This window comes from Vidua chalybeata, chromosome 1 (assembly GCF_026979565.1).
Source record: "Vidua chalybeata isolate OUT-0048 chromosome 1, bVidCha1 merged haplotype, whole genome shotgun sequence".
NCBI classification, from domain to species: domain Eukaryota; kingdom Metazoa; phylum Chordata; class Aves; order Passeriformes; family Viduidae; genus Vidua; species Vidua chalybeata.
In genome coordinates this window covers 18,429,491-18,444,062 of record NC_071530.1, presented here as the reverse complement: position 1 = coordinate 18,444,062, position 14,572 = coordinate 18,429,491, and the positions used below count along the sequence as shown (strand labels likewise).

Sequence of the window (14,572 nt, the reverse complement as noted above, 5' to 3'; positions counted from 1 at the left end):
AAAAACTTCTAGAAGTGAGGGTATTTCATAAAACCCTGTCATGTTTCTCCTCACAATGCCAACACCCGATTGAAAACACAAAATTGAAATTTTCACTGTGCTTTATGCAATACCAAAATCTTGCCTAAACCAGTAGGAATAAGCAAAGACATAGAAAGTAATTGGTACCATCAGAATTACAATAACTGTATTAAAATAATCTTATTGTTTCCAAAACTATATACTTAAGTACATCACAGTAAGAATTTTGATGCAGAATTAATAAATCCACAGATTTACTATGCTATAAAGGAACTGTGAGTCAAAAAGGAGGGAGGGGGAGGGATGACAGGACACAAACCAACTCTGCTTAAGTCTTAACTCCAGTAGTAATACAAGCCCAAACCCTGTATCTTGCTGCCTGAAAAGAGAACTACTGCCCATGACTGATGTAACAGAGTTGAGACCAGTAACCAAAGCAAAGTGACCAGAAGCAGATGATATGTTCCTGAACTCCCTATGGAGATCTCAGTTAAAAGCCTGGGTTCCTATGAAAATGTGCTCAATCATTCATGCATAGCAGTTAATCAAACAGGAAAAACAGCGTAACAGCAGCTATTCTTCCTTCTAACAATAAATAACCACAACAGCAACATGGTGGATTTTTGTGCTAGTTCCATCAGAATTCATGGAATGCATAGCTAAGAAAATGTGTTGCCTACTTCTTTCCAGCATGTTACTGAGGACTTTTGTATTTGTCCAAGAAAACTAGAGTGTCAATTTATTTTATTTTCAAAACCCTTTTATTTCTTCAGATGTATTCAAAACCAAGATGTTAGAGACTGCTTGATGACAAAACTATGAAAAGTTTCATTTAGGAACAAAGCTACAGACAAGTAATTTCATAATTCACTTAATGAATCTTCCCTGTTGGAGATGTTCAAGAGATTCCCACAACAATTGCTTTCTTTGCAGGTCAAGAGAAGCGAATTCAACTTAAAATATTATTAGACATATTACCCCAAACAGACAAACTAGATGCTAATAAGTCAGGACCTGAGCTATCACCTGAGACTGCTGAAATAAATATATATATAAAACTGCACACCTGCAGGTGAGGAAGATAAGCCAGTGCTGCAAAGAAAATGCCACCAGGGACCCAACAATTTTGAAAAAGCTTTTGACAAGGTTCCATACCAAAGGCTATTAAAGTGACTAACTTAACACAAGATGGGAGGAAAAAGTCTTACAAAAAGAGAATTAATGAACAGGATACAAAAAGCAAGGTCTAGTGGCCAGTCTTCAGGGCAGAGAAAAGGCAGCTGAAAGGTCTCCTGCTGGGGGATTGGTGCTGGGACTGGCTTCATTCAGCATTTTCAAAGACAACCTGAAGAGCCAAGCATGCAGTGATGCTAAATGTTTTGGGTAGGTACCAGACACAGCAAGGGAATACCAAACCAAGTGATCTAGCAAAAAAGTGAGAGATGAGATTTAGTGTAGGTAAGACTGTTGCCTTAAACTACACCTTTCCTACAAAGAGCAGAGCTTGCAGCTGGCAAGTATAAATCACTAAGTGATCCAAGACATTGCTGACAGTTCTACAAATCCACTATACAGCACCAGACTGAAAGGTACCACCAGGAATGCACCTCTGAACATTGCTAATCAAAAACTGTGGCAGCTGAAAGGTATGGGGGGGCAAATGGACTGCAAAATACTGTTACGTTCACTGTGCTCCCCAGTGACACCATCTATTGCCACTGGTTTTATTGCTTTTATTAAAGAAAGAAGTGCAAGGATAATACAGAAGTGCATAAATAATAAGAAACAAGAGCAGAAACCAGACAACCCATTGACAGCATTCAGCATTCCTTCAAGGTATCCAAGGAGCTCATGGATGACATGGAGGGATGCCCTAAATGGAGACCAAGAAGACTATGGAATGAAAACAGGCTCTCACAGACCATCAGGATGCATTGCTCAAGACAATTCCAGACTATTGCCAGATAAGGCAAATGTGTTTAGTACTCTCAAGTGCATTAAAAATCACATTATTTTTTAATTGATACAACAGCTATTGTCCTTTAATCTAAGGTCACGAAAGAAAGATCTACATCTCCTCCAGAAAATTAAGGTGTCTACAGATCATATCTGTTTGTAGGTAAGAGAAGTAAGTGTAAGTGTATCAAAGGTCAAACTCATCATGATTGATGAAATTCTTAAGTCAGTAATAGGTTAAGTCTATCTCTCCAGCAGACAACTAGTTTCATTTTTATTTCCTTTAAAATAAAACTAAAAACTCACGCAACTGCTTTCCAATTAAGCATCTAATATTACTCAGCCAGAAAACACAAAGACCAAAAATATTTACTACATGAAGTAATGGTGCACTCCAGCATGGGAACTCTGTACTATGCAAGTGAGAATAAATGTAAGTCAGCTACATTTAATTTTCAAACACAGCACACAATTTATGTACAGAAGAAGTTTGTTCTTTCACTATCGTAAGCTGCAAAAAACAACTGACTGGCTGATCCCCTCAATCTGTATTTCAACTATGAAAACTCTGTTCTCAACAGACAGAAGCCAACATTTGACTTTTTTGCTTTGTTCTGAATGCTGCTGGCTTAGCTTTGAGTGTGGAACAGCTACTAAAGTAGAAATAGAAAATTCTGAAGTAGAACAGAAACTACAAGCCACACAAGTTACAACATGACAGAAGAAATACTTTTTATTCAATAGATAGGTAGACTCAGACTGGAAAACACATCTATTTCAAGTTTTTAATCAATTGAAAGAAATGTATGATTTGAATCGATTTTTAATAAATCTTAGTAGGAAGTGGGAAGAGGCTTCCATGTAGGATTAAATTTTACAGACTTTTTTGTAGTACAAGATTTTAGCAGCCACTGTTAGACACAACATCCAGTAAATCAATTAATGACTTAGACCATCACAAAGTTAAATGGCATACAAACTCTTACTCTCCCATCACAGCACTTATATCCCATAGAAAAACACTAGAGAAATCACTGAGTTTGAAATGGTGATTATAGAATATAAAAGCTAGCCTAAATCAGTTTGATAAAACTGAATTAAAACTGATCAATTTGATAAAACCGATTTTGGCTAAATAAATAAATAAAATGTAATAAAGCACTGATCAATCACACTAAAAAATCATTTGCAATAGTTTTAGGAGTAGGCAAAAGCAATCATTGTCCCTTAAAGGAGAAACTATTTAACCCAAATCAGCACAATATGGCTATTTCACACCTTTCGCATATCCTCATCAGCACTGGACACTTCCTTCAACAAGTGAAAGTACTTTACAGTATTGGAGACAGCAGCATTTCATAATTACAGCCCATGTGGCAAGACCCCTTTAGTTCTTCCCTCTCTCTTCAGTCATACAAGGATTGCCAAGTGACTTTATTTCAACAGCTCCTATGCATCGTCCAGTTTCTTCCACAAATTTTCCAGATTAACAGTGATAAGGAAGAATTTCAGATCTATCAGAAACTGCATATGAACTTTCTTCACTTCTCACCCCACTGCTCATTTGACATCAGTAAGAATAGTTTGCAAGGCCTGCAACCAGGTCATTTAGGAAATCTGCACTTAAGCAAAACCTCAGATGAGAGGCCCAGGAATACACAATCCTGCTTTAAACTGTTACTGTTTGCATAACTGTAACATATACCACGTGTACAACACATTACCACATTCCTGAGACTGTTTACAAATCACTTGTATACAGAGTTAGTAACATCCAAACAAGACTGACATACAAACAATAAACAAAAGAAACCCAGAAACCCCAAATCTCCTCATAATTTAGGGAAACCCAACAATTTTACACTGCAAGGGAAAAAACCCAAAAGAGAAGCCAACTTCTAACCTGCACAGCAGCTAGCTAAGCAAAAGCACAAAGACTAAGAAACAAATCGAAAGCAAAACTGCAGATTTTCATATGCTGCATGAATTTTGTTAGCCCACTAGGATTCTGTGGAAAACCAAAACATTTCAGATATTAAAATGAATAAAAGGAGGAAATTAATGTTTATCAGACCTATTCTTAGAGACAAAATAAAACCCTCTGTTATCACTTATACTCTCATTCTTACTGGCTCAGCTGCGCAATAGCACCACAGACTCTTTGTTACCGGCTCTGCTGAGAGCACAAGAAGCACCAAACCAATTAAGGAACATCTTATATGCTGAATTCTCATTTTATTTTTTAAATTTTACCACATACTTTAAGATAAAATAGCACCACAGATACCTCTAAATATCTCCCTTGAAGCTACAGTTTTCTGTAGATCTGATTAGAAAACCATGTTAATCTTAACTGTAAAATGACTGTAGATGGAGCATAAAAGCTTTATCATTCAACAGAATGAAATTAGGGCTGCCTCTAAGATTTTTTTTTTTTTACACAGCTTTACAGACAAATATGATGACTACAATCCACAGCAGTCAAGTAGTAAAAGGCCCACTGGGAAGCTGTTTACAAAATTCCATGTTAGAACAATTACGTAGCTGCTTCAGATACCAACATGGGCATATACCTAGAACTTCAGCAAAGGAGATTAATTTTGAACAACCATAAAATGTAGAGCCTTTTGTAAGCACCAAAGGCCACCAGCACAGGTCACCCACCCTTCTACACTAAGAAATGGGTCAATCCCTTCAATGAATTACAGATCAAACACAGAACTACTTGGGAAAAAAAAAAAAACAAAAAAAAAACATTTTTTATTTCTGCAATTTGAAGATAAAATTATTATTATGGCTACATCCTTATGGATACATCCTTAAAGGATTAGTGAAACAAGAAGTATAGAGAGAAAGAGCTGAAACATTATTGCTGCTGCAGACAGGAAAAAAAAAAACAAAACCAAACCAATTCAAGACTGCTTATTTTATCCTTTTTACTGTACTTTGAATACTGTCAGCTCCCTTGGGTTCCCAAACATAATAATTTCCTATTGCTGTATGTTCTTCTAAACAGCAAGAAAAAAGGAAAAGATAACCTGAAAGAAATCAGGAAAGTACTACATGAATGAATTGTCAGGGAAAGTTAAGAGTAAGTGTCTTTAAAACTACTTAAATTGGTAGATTCCAAAGCACTTTGTATCTTGAAAAAAGGAGACAACAATGAAAGAAAAAAAAAATCTTGGACAACATCCAAGCACAAATTTAATAGGCAACAATGCAGAAAACCCATTTTTATGGAAAATACAAGCTTTACATGTCTAGATGTCTCAATCATTTTTATATGCAACAACACTGAACAAAAAGATAAGGGCAGGGCACTTACAGAATAGAATACATTATCTATCAGCAATTTACCTGTAAATTCAGCAATTTAAAAAAAATCCCAAAACACACAGAAACCTGTACCCTGCACCATCCCCAGTTACAAATGCTGCAGTTATCATTAGCACTTCTCTATGGTGTCTTTTACAAGCCATTAAACTACTCAAAATCAAAACAACTTCGTTCTATAGGATCCAAATGAATAATATCAATGATGACTTCACACAACCTTAATAATTTACATCTTTTGGGACAAGCAGAGTTTCCTGAACTGCTGAAAAATCTCAGTTCCATGTATAATTTACAAGTAACATCTTCAGAATGGAAGTTTTTAACCATAAAGGGATGCAAAACTGTGTCCCAGTAACACACTAAGAAAAAAACACATAATTACTTTTATAGAATGAACTGACATTACAGCTAAAGCTGCTAGAAACAAAACTGGGTTTTCTGATGATATTTTTGTTTGGACCAGTGCAATGGACGATTACTGCCTCAATGCTGACAGCATATTCATGGGCTTAAAAGAATACAACTTCAGGAATTACTAAAATCCCTCAGTGTTCTAATAAAGGTCTGCTACTACTATCACCCAGTTGTACATTATGGAAGTTAATTATTTTTGAAAGCTTGGAGCAAGAAAATGGAAACATTGCATCTTTCGAACTGAGAATTCATGTTGCAATTGACAGTGTATTAAAATCTAATGCCTTCCAATTTAGATCTCCTTAACACACACTTTGAACAAGAAGTAGAAAGCAATCTCAAAACAGGTTGAGACATTAGATATGATGTTTAATCACTAGCTGAACAACTTTTCTTTGTCAGAAATGAGTAAGACACTAAGGTGCTACATGGCTCCATGTAATTTCACAGCACAACATTTCTGAAGGTCACAGTAAATATCTTATTTGTCATGCAAGATAAAGTAATCTTACAAAACAAAGCAAGAATAGCTTATAGCTCATAGTTTTGACACAATCATCTGAAGAAGTGATGTTATAATCACATGCAAGTGAAGTTTTGTTTTACTTGATCAAATACTTCCAAAGCTTGGAAGACTGAACTACTAGATTTTTGCTAAAATGTTTGCAGATGATGCACACTTTATGATTTTATCAACACTGCACCCACATACATTAACCTTAAAAAGCAGCAGGGAGAAGAACAGTCTGAAGTGGTAGAAGAGTAACCAAAATATGTCTATGGAGAGCAATCCAGCTTGTCACTGGGAAGAACAAACAGGCTGCTGAGTTTCTGGGCTACCCCTCCTTATTTCCCTCCTTCCTTGCTCTAGTTATGCGCAACTTGCCTGTCAGGAAAGACAGGGTGGTGCATGGATACAGGTAGGCTGTCCTTGATGAGAACTTAACAGTATTCCTTGGACAAATACACATGGGGGAGGGCTGTTTCTTCCCACTTGAAGGGACCAATCTATGTACTCAAAGTTCCCCAGAAGTTTTATAGGAAAGATAGTTCAATGTAGATTTTTTTTCTGGACAATAATCCAGTCAAAACCAGAACTACAGCAGGGCCAGACAAAACAACACTGACAACTTCCAAGATTGCCATTATTTCTGAAAAATAGGTTACTAAATCTATGTCCAAGAACTTTACTTATAAAACATACAAATTCACAGCTTCTGAACTGGGGTGATGTATGCATTGCATGCCATCAGTCAATGCATTTGATAAAACAGACCACATAGAAACATTTTACTGAGAGTTTTCTTCCACCTCCAGACTTGATAATACCATAAAAGCCACACAGTTTGTTGTGGTGTTAGTTCCTTTTCTTACAGAGCAACGCCAAGAGGCACAATTCAGTGTCAGCAATTTACTAGAAACTATAGTCTTAAAGGTGCAGCTACCTCATGCTTTTAGTGCAGCCCAGGAGTGCAAATGTATATCAAACTTCTCTGTTGCACCTACTGACTGCATATCATGAAGCAGTCCTGGAGTGGATGAACAGGATTCCTTTCGGAGAGAACTGAACCACAAGATGTGAAACCAAGAGCACAAACAGCGTGTTTCAACACAAACAGGCATTGAGTCCGTGCAGCCAGCCTGGAATTAGTTCAACAAGAAGGAAAAAAAAAAATCCCTGAAATGCAAACAGTATGAACATCAATTGTGTAGCACCAAACATTGCACTCTACAGACATAACCCTGTCAAATCCTGCTACTTGACACAGTATACAACAGCTCATCTGTTCCAGCATTCTTGAAAGAAGCCTATAAGCCTAACATATCCAGCTCATCTGGAGAGGTTGTGGTTTCCCACAGCCATAGAAATCCAACTCCTTGGTTTTCATGTCATGCACTTTTTTGGAGTTGCTAACAAAGCAACTGAAGAAAATATCCCTCTCAACAATTTTCAGGTTATATATTTATCTACCATGCTGGGCAGCAAGTCCTACTTGTTAATTCTCCCTCAAGAACCTGAGCTCCCAGGGCCTCCTCCACTACCTCAAAGAGTGCTCAGAGAACCTTTCTGTGTTTGTTTCCCTACAATGAACAGGCCTAGCAGAACTGCTAGGCTGAAACACCAATCCCTTCCCTCACGTAATTACCAGTGGAAGCCAAAGCATTATGCAGACCTTCCTTGGTCCTGACACACAACACATGGCTCCACACAGCTCAATTCCAGCAATAAAGCTCATTCATTCTAATACATCTTCACAAACAACATTACCTAAAAATTTTTTGATCAGATCCTTTATATCCAAGAACCGTATGACAAAATTTCAAAAGACATTCAGAGGCTTGTAGTGCCTTCCTAGCTGCAAGCCAAAAAAAGTGGAAGAACAAGTAATTCCCTTGAAGCCATATTAACAAATTATAATCAAAAGCATATTTTGGGAAGGAGTTCAAGTGATGCAACGTTCATTTATCCAAAGCATATCATATTCATGAAGGTATCAACTATTAAAATCTGTAAGAGATGATAACACTAACTTGACCCATTCATTTTTCCACCATACAAGCTTGTAGCTCCTCAGATCTTCCTGGAATTTATCCAAAATGTTAACATTGCATTTCTATACTCTCAGGTAACTGGTCATCATATTACTGAGTCTGCATAGCCTCTGGTTTAATTCTGCTGCTTCATCTGAGTTTTTAGATTAATATATTTGGTCCTGATTCCTTTGTTGGTTTGAAACTGGCCATATTGAACTGATTAATGAAATTACTATTACATCAGATTTGTCAAGAGGTTATGATATATTTTCTTCAGTTACCACTTGGGGAATAAGGAAATGCAACCTTTTCTCAAGCCAAAGGTTACACCCCCATTCTGCTAGGTCAAACTTCTTGAAACCAGAAATGTTTTAAATGAGTCATTTAAGTTAATTATATAATCAATTTAAGAACCACCAAAGAAAAAGAAGGTAGAGCAATTCCCACATTGGTCAGAACAGCAATAGCAACAACACAACAATGAAAGCATTCGTCATGCCATAGTACTATTAGATCTGATAAAAAAGCAAATAGATAGATTGTGTCCTTGTATAAAAATTAGTTACTTCTTAATCTAGGTGCTCACCCTAACACTTGGGGGTTGGACAAGAAGGGACCTTCCAACCTCAACCATTCCATGAGCATTTGTAGATTGCTCAGCCATCCCTCTTTGAAATCAGGAACAAAGGTCAGTTATTTAACAGCCAAGACAGTCACAATCTTACTCTTACTTTGTCATTCCACATTCAGAACCACAACAATCACTTCGCTTAGATCACCCTCTATCTTTACCATTGATATCAGAAAACACTACAGCAGCTCAAACTTAACACCTTACCAGAGCTGGATGAGTTACCTGACAATGCCAGGAGACTTCCACAAGGCCCTCAAAATGACAAAACACAAAACCCATATTCCTGCAAGCATAGAGCAGTAACAAAACAAAACCCTAATCACTTCTCTCCAATTTGAGTGAAAAAATCCACACAGCAGAGGCTTCACCAAAGCATGTTTGAGAGCTACAGCACTTCCCACAATGCCTTCAGCATCTTGTCAGTTGAGGTCAACATCAGCTTCTGACATCGTGTACGAGTTCAACAATCAGTGCCATAATTCTCTCATCGAAACCTAAGCTGCTTTAATGCCTTAAGGAAGCATTGGAGTAATTCCCCACATTTTTTTCAAAACACAACATGACATGTTTAGAAGAAATCTGGCAGCCCTGACACACTACTGTTAACACAGTTGAGCATCCATATCTCAGATGTAGAAGCTACATCCTGCATAATGGAGAAGTATTCCCTTCCCCAGAAGCACATGAAGGAAGAAGTGATTATCAGGACATGACACAAGGCAGTGAAATAGGAATGGGTGGGAGAAAGGAAAAGCAAGCCTTGATGAATGGAAGATCATTAAACAGTTCAAAGGTGTGGCCATAAAGGCTGTTGTCACACACATAGTCAACCTCTTGTTAACAAGAAAACCACTTGAACTCAGGGAAGGAAATCTCTAGTATCAGAACTACAAAAAGTGAAATTACAGTATTATAGCAAAAAGCATCCCAACTGAAACAATAATGACATACAAAACTAATAAGGTCCATTAAACCATAGTATTAAAAAATAGCAGAAGACCTGAAGAAATGTGCAAACATCACATTGAGACATTATGGCAAAAGACAGCTTTGTGTTGAGACATCCTGGGTAGGATACAGCACACCTGAGATTTGTGCACTTCCCTTGATCCTGTCACAATTCCCCTTCTCATAAGGTACCTTGAACAGCAGCGGCTGCCTATCAAGGCACTGCAAGACAACATCCCTTCAGGATGACATGAGGATCTTGTTGGAAGTTTCAGATATAGGTCAGAGCTGGAGAAGCAAGCAGCAGGAACAAAAGATACAGTGTGAAAGAACCTGTAAATCCACACAGCATTTTCCAAACTTACGAATTCTTATCAAAGCTCAACTCCCAACACTGCATACTCCATTATTCCACTCACAGGTCTATTCTGCTGCTTGTGTCAAGTATCAGCACTATGTACACTTCCAGTCTCGGCTATAATGACAAGATGAGTGACCACTTTAAACAAAAGTACACTTAAAAAAAAAACAAAAAACAAAAAAAACAAAAAACAAAAAAAAAAACAAACAAAAAAAAAAAAAAAAAAAAAAAAAACACAAAAAACCACCACCTCTATCTCATTTGTGTTGCACTTCCACCAACCTTTTCCTTGCTTCTACACTGCAAGTGATACAAGTTTGCCATTATGACTAGGAGTAGAAATGTGAACTAGAAGAATATTTGCTTGTTAAAAGTAACACTTTGCTAAACATACAGGGCAAAGTAGAGATTTGGCCCTAGAAGAAAGGACTGTGGAAGATGTTAACAAAGAGTTGCATACCAGACCTGAACATCACTAACAGAAACAAAGTTTTGCATTCCTACATTATCTAACACTAAAATTGTCTTTGAGAATTAACACCTAGATTTTTAGGGTCTTGAAAATGAAACATGAATAGCAGTCCTTGCTGTGTTGTATAGATGATGGAATACAATAGTATTTAACACTGGATGCTTAAGAAGGACTGAAGGAAATAAAGAGATGAAACAGAGTCGGAACAACCACAGCCAGTAGCTTCCAAAACTGGACAAATATATTGCAGACATCTTCCCTCTCTTTTTAGACACGGCCTTAGTGAAATGCACTGAAAATACAGTCATTACCCTCAAAATCTACAAGAACGACATCATAATAAATTTCAAGGTTGGCAGGGATTTATATAGGATCAATCCCCAGAATATAGCACTGGAAAGAGAAGGTACTAGGGGTACAGAATGCACTAGGAGACAGAGAAAGAGCAAAATGTCTTTTGGGGATTCTGGGTGAAGGAGCAGCATATAAAGAATTGTGTATTTCATTACTGAGGAGAAGAACACTGATTGGAAGAAAGTAAAAAAAGTGGTTTAGATGCATGTACTATATGTGTGACCCTAAGTAGGGTCACACATATAGTGGAGCATCTAGAGAAAAAAAAGGGCATCACATGGGAGCCCAGGCAAGTGATACAAGTTGAAGATGCCAAGTGGCAGTGAAACCAGCAACCACATCCAAGATGTACACTCGAACCATGGGATAAAAGTGTTCTTAACAGGAGTTCCTGTCTTGACCTCACTGGCACGAATAATTAACTGAAGGTGCATAATAAATTCTTTAAGATAATGTTAGGTGTTACTTATCAGAGAGAGGTGAAAACCACACACAATAACCATGATACATGGAAAGTAAACAAATATAACCATCTACAAGCCATTAACACAGCAAAGGGTCGCAGTCTACCACATGGCATGAGTGAGAGAAAATATGAGCTGCAACACATGGTGATGCACAATCTTAAGATAAGGACATAGCAGCTATGCAGAACGAGGGAAAGGTGAGAAACTGCCATACCGACGATATGAATGGGAAGTGTGAAAACCCCAGAAGCTACTTTTGTCTGGCTGTAGATGCATTTGGAGAAAATGAGATATGTTCAGAAAAGCAACAGGCAGTAGGAACACACAAAGGTGTGGGAGAAGAAGGGCTGATTTATGGTGGGGCAGGAAGGAGAAGCAACAGAGCAGTACCTGAAGCAGAGCAGAGCCCCCGCAGTGGGAGGGCAGAGGCTGGAAAGGGACAGGGAGCCGGGGCGCGGGGGGCCAAGGCAGGAGGAGGGTGACAGCACCAGGCGAGCGGGCGAGGGGCCGGCGAGGGGAGCCGGGCAGCTGTGCTGGGGGTCAGGGGCAGCAGTGACCCGCGGGGCCCATGGGAACGGGCTAGGGCAGGGGGCGGCGGCGGGCGGGCTCGGTCCCTCGCTCACCTGCTGCACCCCCAGGAAGTCGTAGAAGTTCCGCGGCACCTCCTCCACCAGGTCGAAGAGCTCCAGGTCGCCGCTGTCCCAGGCGCGGGCGCGGGGCGCAAGCAGCGCCAGCAGCGCCAGGAGCGGCAGCAGCCGAGGGCGCCGCGCCGGCCTCAGGCGGGCCATGACCCCGGCCTGCGGCGGCGGCAGCACCGGAGCGCTGGCGGAGCGGGGACGTGCCCGGGGGGCGCTCCGCGGAGGCCGCGCTCGCCGCGGCGGCCGCTCCGCACTGAGGGGACGCGCGAGGCCCGGCCCGGCCCCGGTAGCGGCGGTCCCACAGCGGGGGAGGGGTGGGGGGGGCGCTCCCCGCCCGGCCAATCACCGCCTCCGCGGCTCGTGACGTCAAGCACCCCGGCAACCGCCGGCGCTCGCGCAATGGAGAGGCCGAAGGGGGAAGGGCGCGAGCGGCTCCTGGCGCGAGCAGCGTGCGCGCGGACGCCCCGCCCCGCCCTTCCCCCGTCCCGCGCCCTTCCCGCCGGGAGCGGTGGGAACGCCGGGGCCGCTCCCGGGGCCGCTCCCGGGGCTGTGGGGACACGGCAGGGGTCCGGTCCCTCGCGGCTGCCGCGGTGGCCGTGGAACCCCGGTGCCTGCGGGGCCAGCGGTGGCCGCGAGGCCCTCGCGCTAAATCGTCTTTCGATTTTCTGTCTTCGTGAACTCCTTAAGGGCGTGTTTGATTCCTATAACCTATTTTACCCTAAAATCGCTCCACCCTGTTGTTAGTATCAACCCGATTTTTAAAGTGTTGTCCCCGAACCTTTCGTTCTTTCCTTGCTTAAATTAATGTGAAATGTTTCACCTGGGACGCTAGATGAGAAATTAGATGTAAACTTAATGGCCGAACAATACGAATTATCAGCATTAAATCACTTTGCTCTGGCACTTGCACACTCCTCGGCACACCCCATCTGTTTCATCTCTCTCGAAACTAGGCCTGGTTAATAACTCACTCTGGGAATATTTTTAAGAAAAGAGAGATTTACTCATCTGAAAAATATCCATGAACTAAATTTTTAAAAATAGGGTTTGCAATTTAAGGGGAAAAAAAATCCCAAATGCCAATCTTATCTGCACGTGAATTCACCTAAGAGGAGCTAGCTACCATTTACAGAACAACTGTACAGTAGAGTGCTTCCTTGGATACTCCATGGGAATACCGGGATGTGGCTTTAAAATACACTCTGCTCAGTTCTGAGTAAGGAGTTGAACCAACATAACCATTATCAATTTTCCAACTCATAGAGTAGTCATAGGTATTCTCTACTATTGAAACTGTTCCCTTTTGTATAAACTATTTAAATATTAATTAGATTGATATTTAAACTCATGTTTCCATATCCCATATGTATGCCCACTGGGGTTTTAGGATCACAATTCTGCCTCCGGCTCTGCTTTCTGAAAAGAGTCCTAAACCCATTTGTCAGGAAATTATAATTTAGCCAATAGTGTCTTATATAGACCCTTTTAACTTAGCCTTCACAAAAAGGTGCACTTAACTGTTCATTCTTATAATCTTAAAAAAGGTTCCTCCCACTTAATCACAAAGCCAGAAAAAAAAGTCCTTTTTTAGAGAATGACAATGTAAAGTTATGGGCTAAGTAATTTATCAGCTGCTTTGTTTGGCTGGAGCAACTGAATGTGGTATAGATAAGTTTCTTCCCACATCCTTACTTTGTTAATCTGTTCTGTTTTGCATGCCAGTATCCACTGTGTAAATTTGTTGCTCTATTTACATTATCCTTCCTTTCAAGTCTCAAGCTTTATTGCACAAAAATACCGCCTTTGCATTCAAAACAGTACCTACTCATAAGGTTGTAGAACAAAGTTTAAAGATGCAAAGTGTCCTCAGAAACCCGGGGCAAATAAAGAGTTCAGTAAGGTAGCATTATTTTTAAACCAGGTGGAAGATTTTTTAAAATGTGAGATTAGTGATATTTCATTCCCCTTAACAAATACTTCCAAATTCTCCTTTCCTTCTGACTTGTTCTGTATTTTTCATATCTACTTCCTCTTGCCTCATTAGCTTCTAAGCCTCCTTAGTTAAGTTGATCTAGTGGGATGATGAACCTTGAAGAGAAGCATTTGTTATTTTGATCTTATTTTTCTGCATTTGAAATTTGTTACGAAAAATTACTCCTTTCAAAACCCTCCTCTGGCTGCTTTTGCTGAAATTGTTAAAAAAAGCCTTCAAAAAACCTGATAAAACCAGGTCACTTATTCCATTCTACTGAGACCAGGGAAACCTGTGCTAACACTGATCACAAATTGCAGGTGGCTTGTGGCACCATTGCTTCTGAGAGCACAGAGTAAAGATAAGATCTTATCATAAGATCCATAAGCAACATAAGATAATGGCTATTTTGAAAGAAGTACCTCAGAATTCTTCAGATAAATAATGGCTTCTTTTAGTCAAGA

The 14,572-nt window shown here is 39.9% G+C and overlaps 1 protein-coding gene across 1 annotated transcript in view; it reads right to left on the bottom strand.

The window, feature by feature from the left end:
• DNAJC1 (DnaJ heat shock protein family (Hsp40) member C1) overlaps positions 1-12,353 on the bottom strand; it is a 108,526-nt gene extending 96,173 nt beyond the window's left edge. Inside the window, exon 1 of the mRNA XM_053961522.1 lies at positions 12,122-12,353. Within this exon, the coding sequence (XP_053817497.1) occupies positions 12,122-12,286 (165 nt within the window). The 5' untranslated portion in view covers positions 12,287-12,353. The remainder of the gene's footprint in view (positions 1-12,121) is intronic.
• Positions 12,354-14,572: the final 2,219 nt, after the last annotated feature.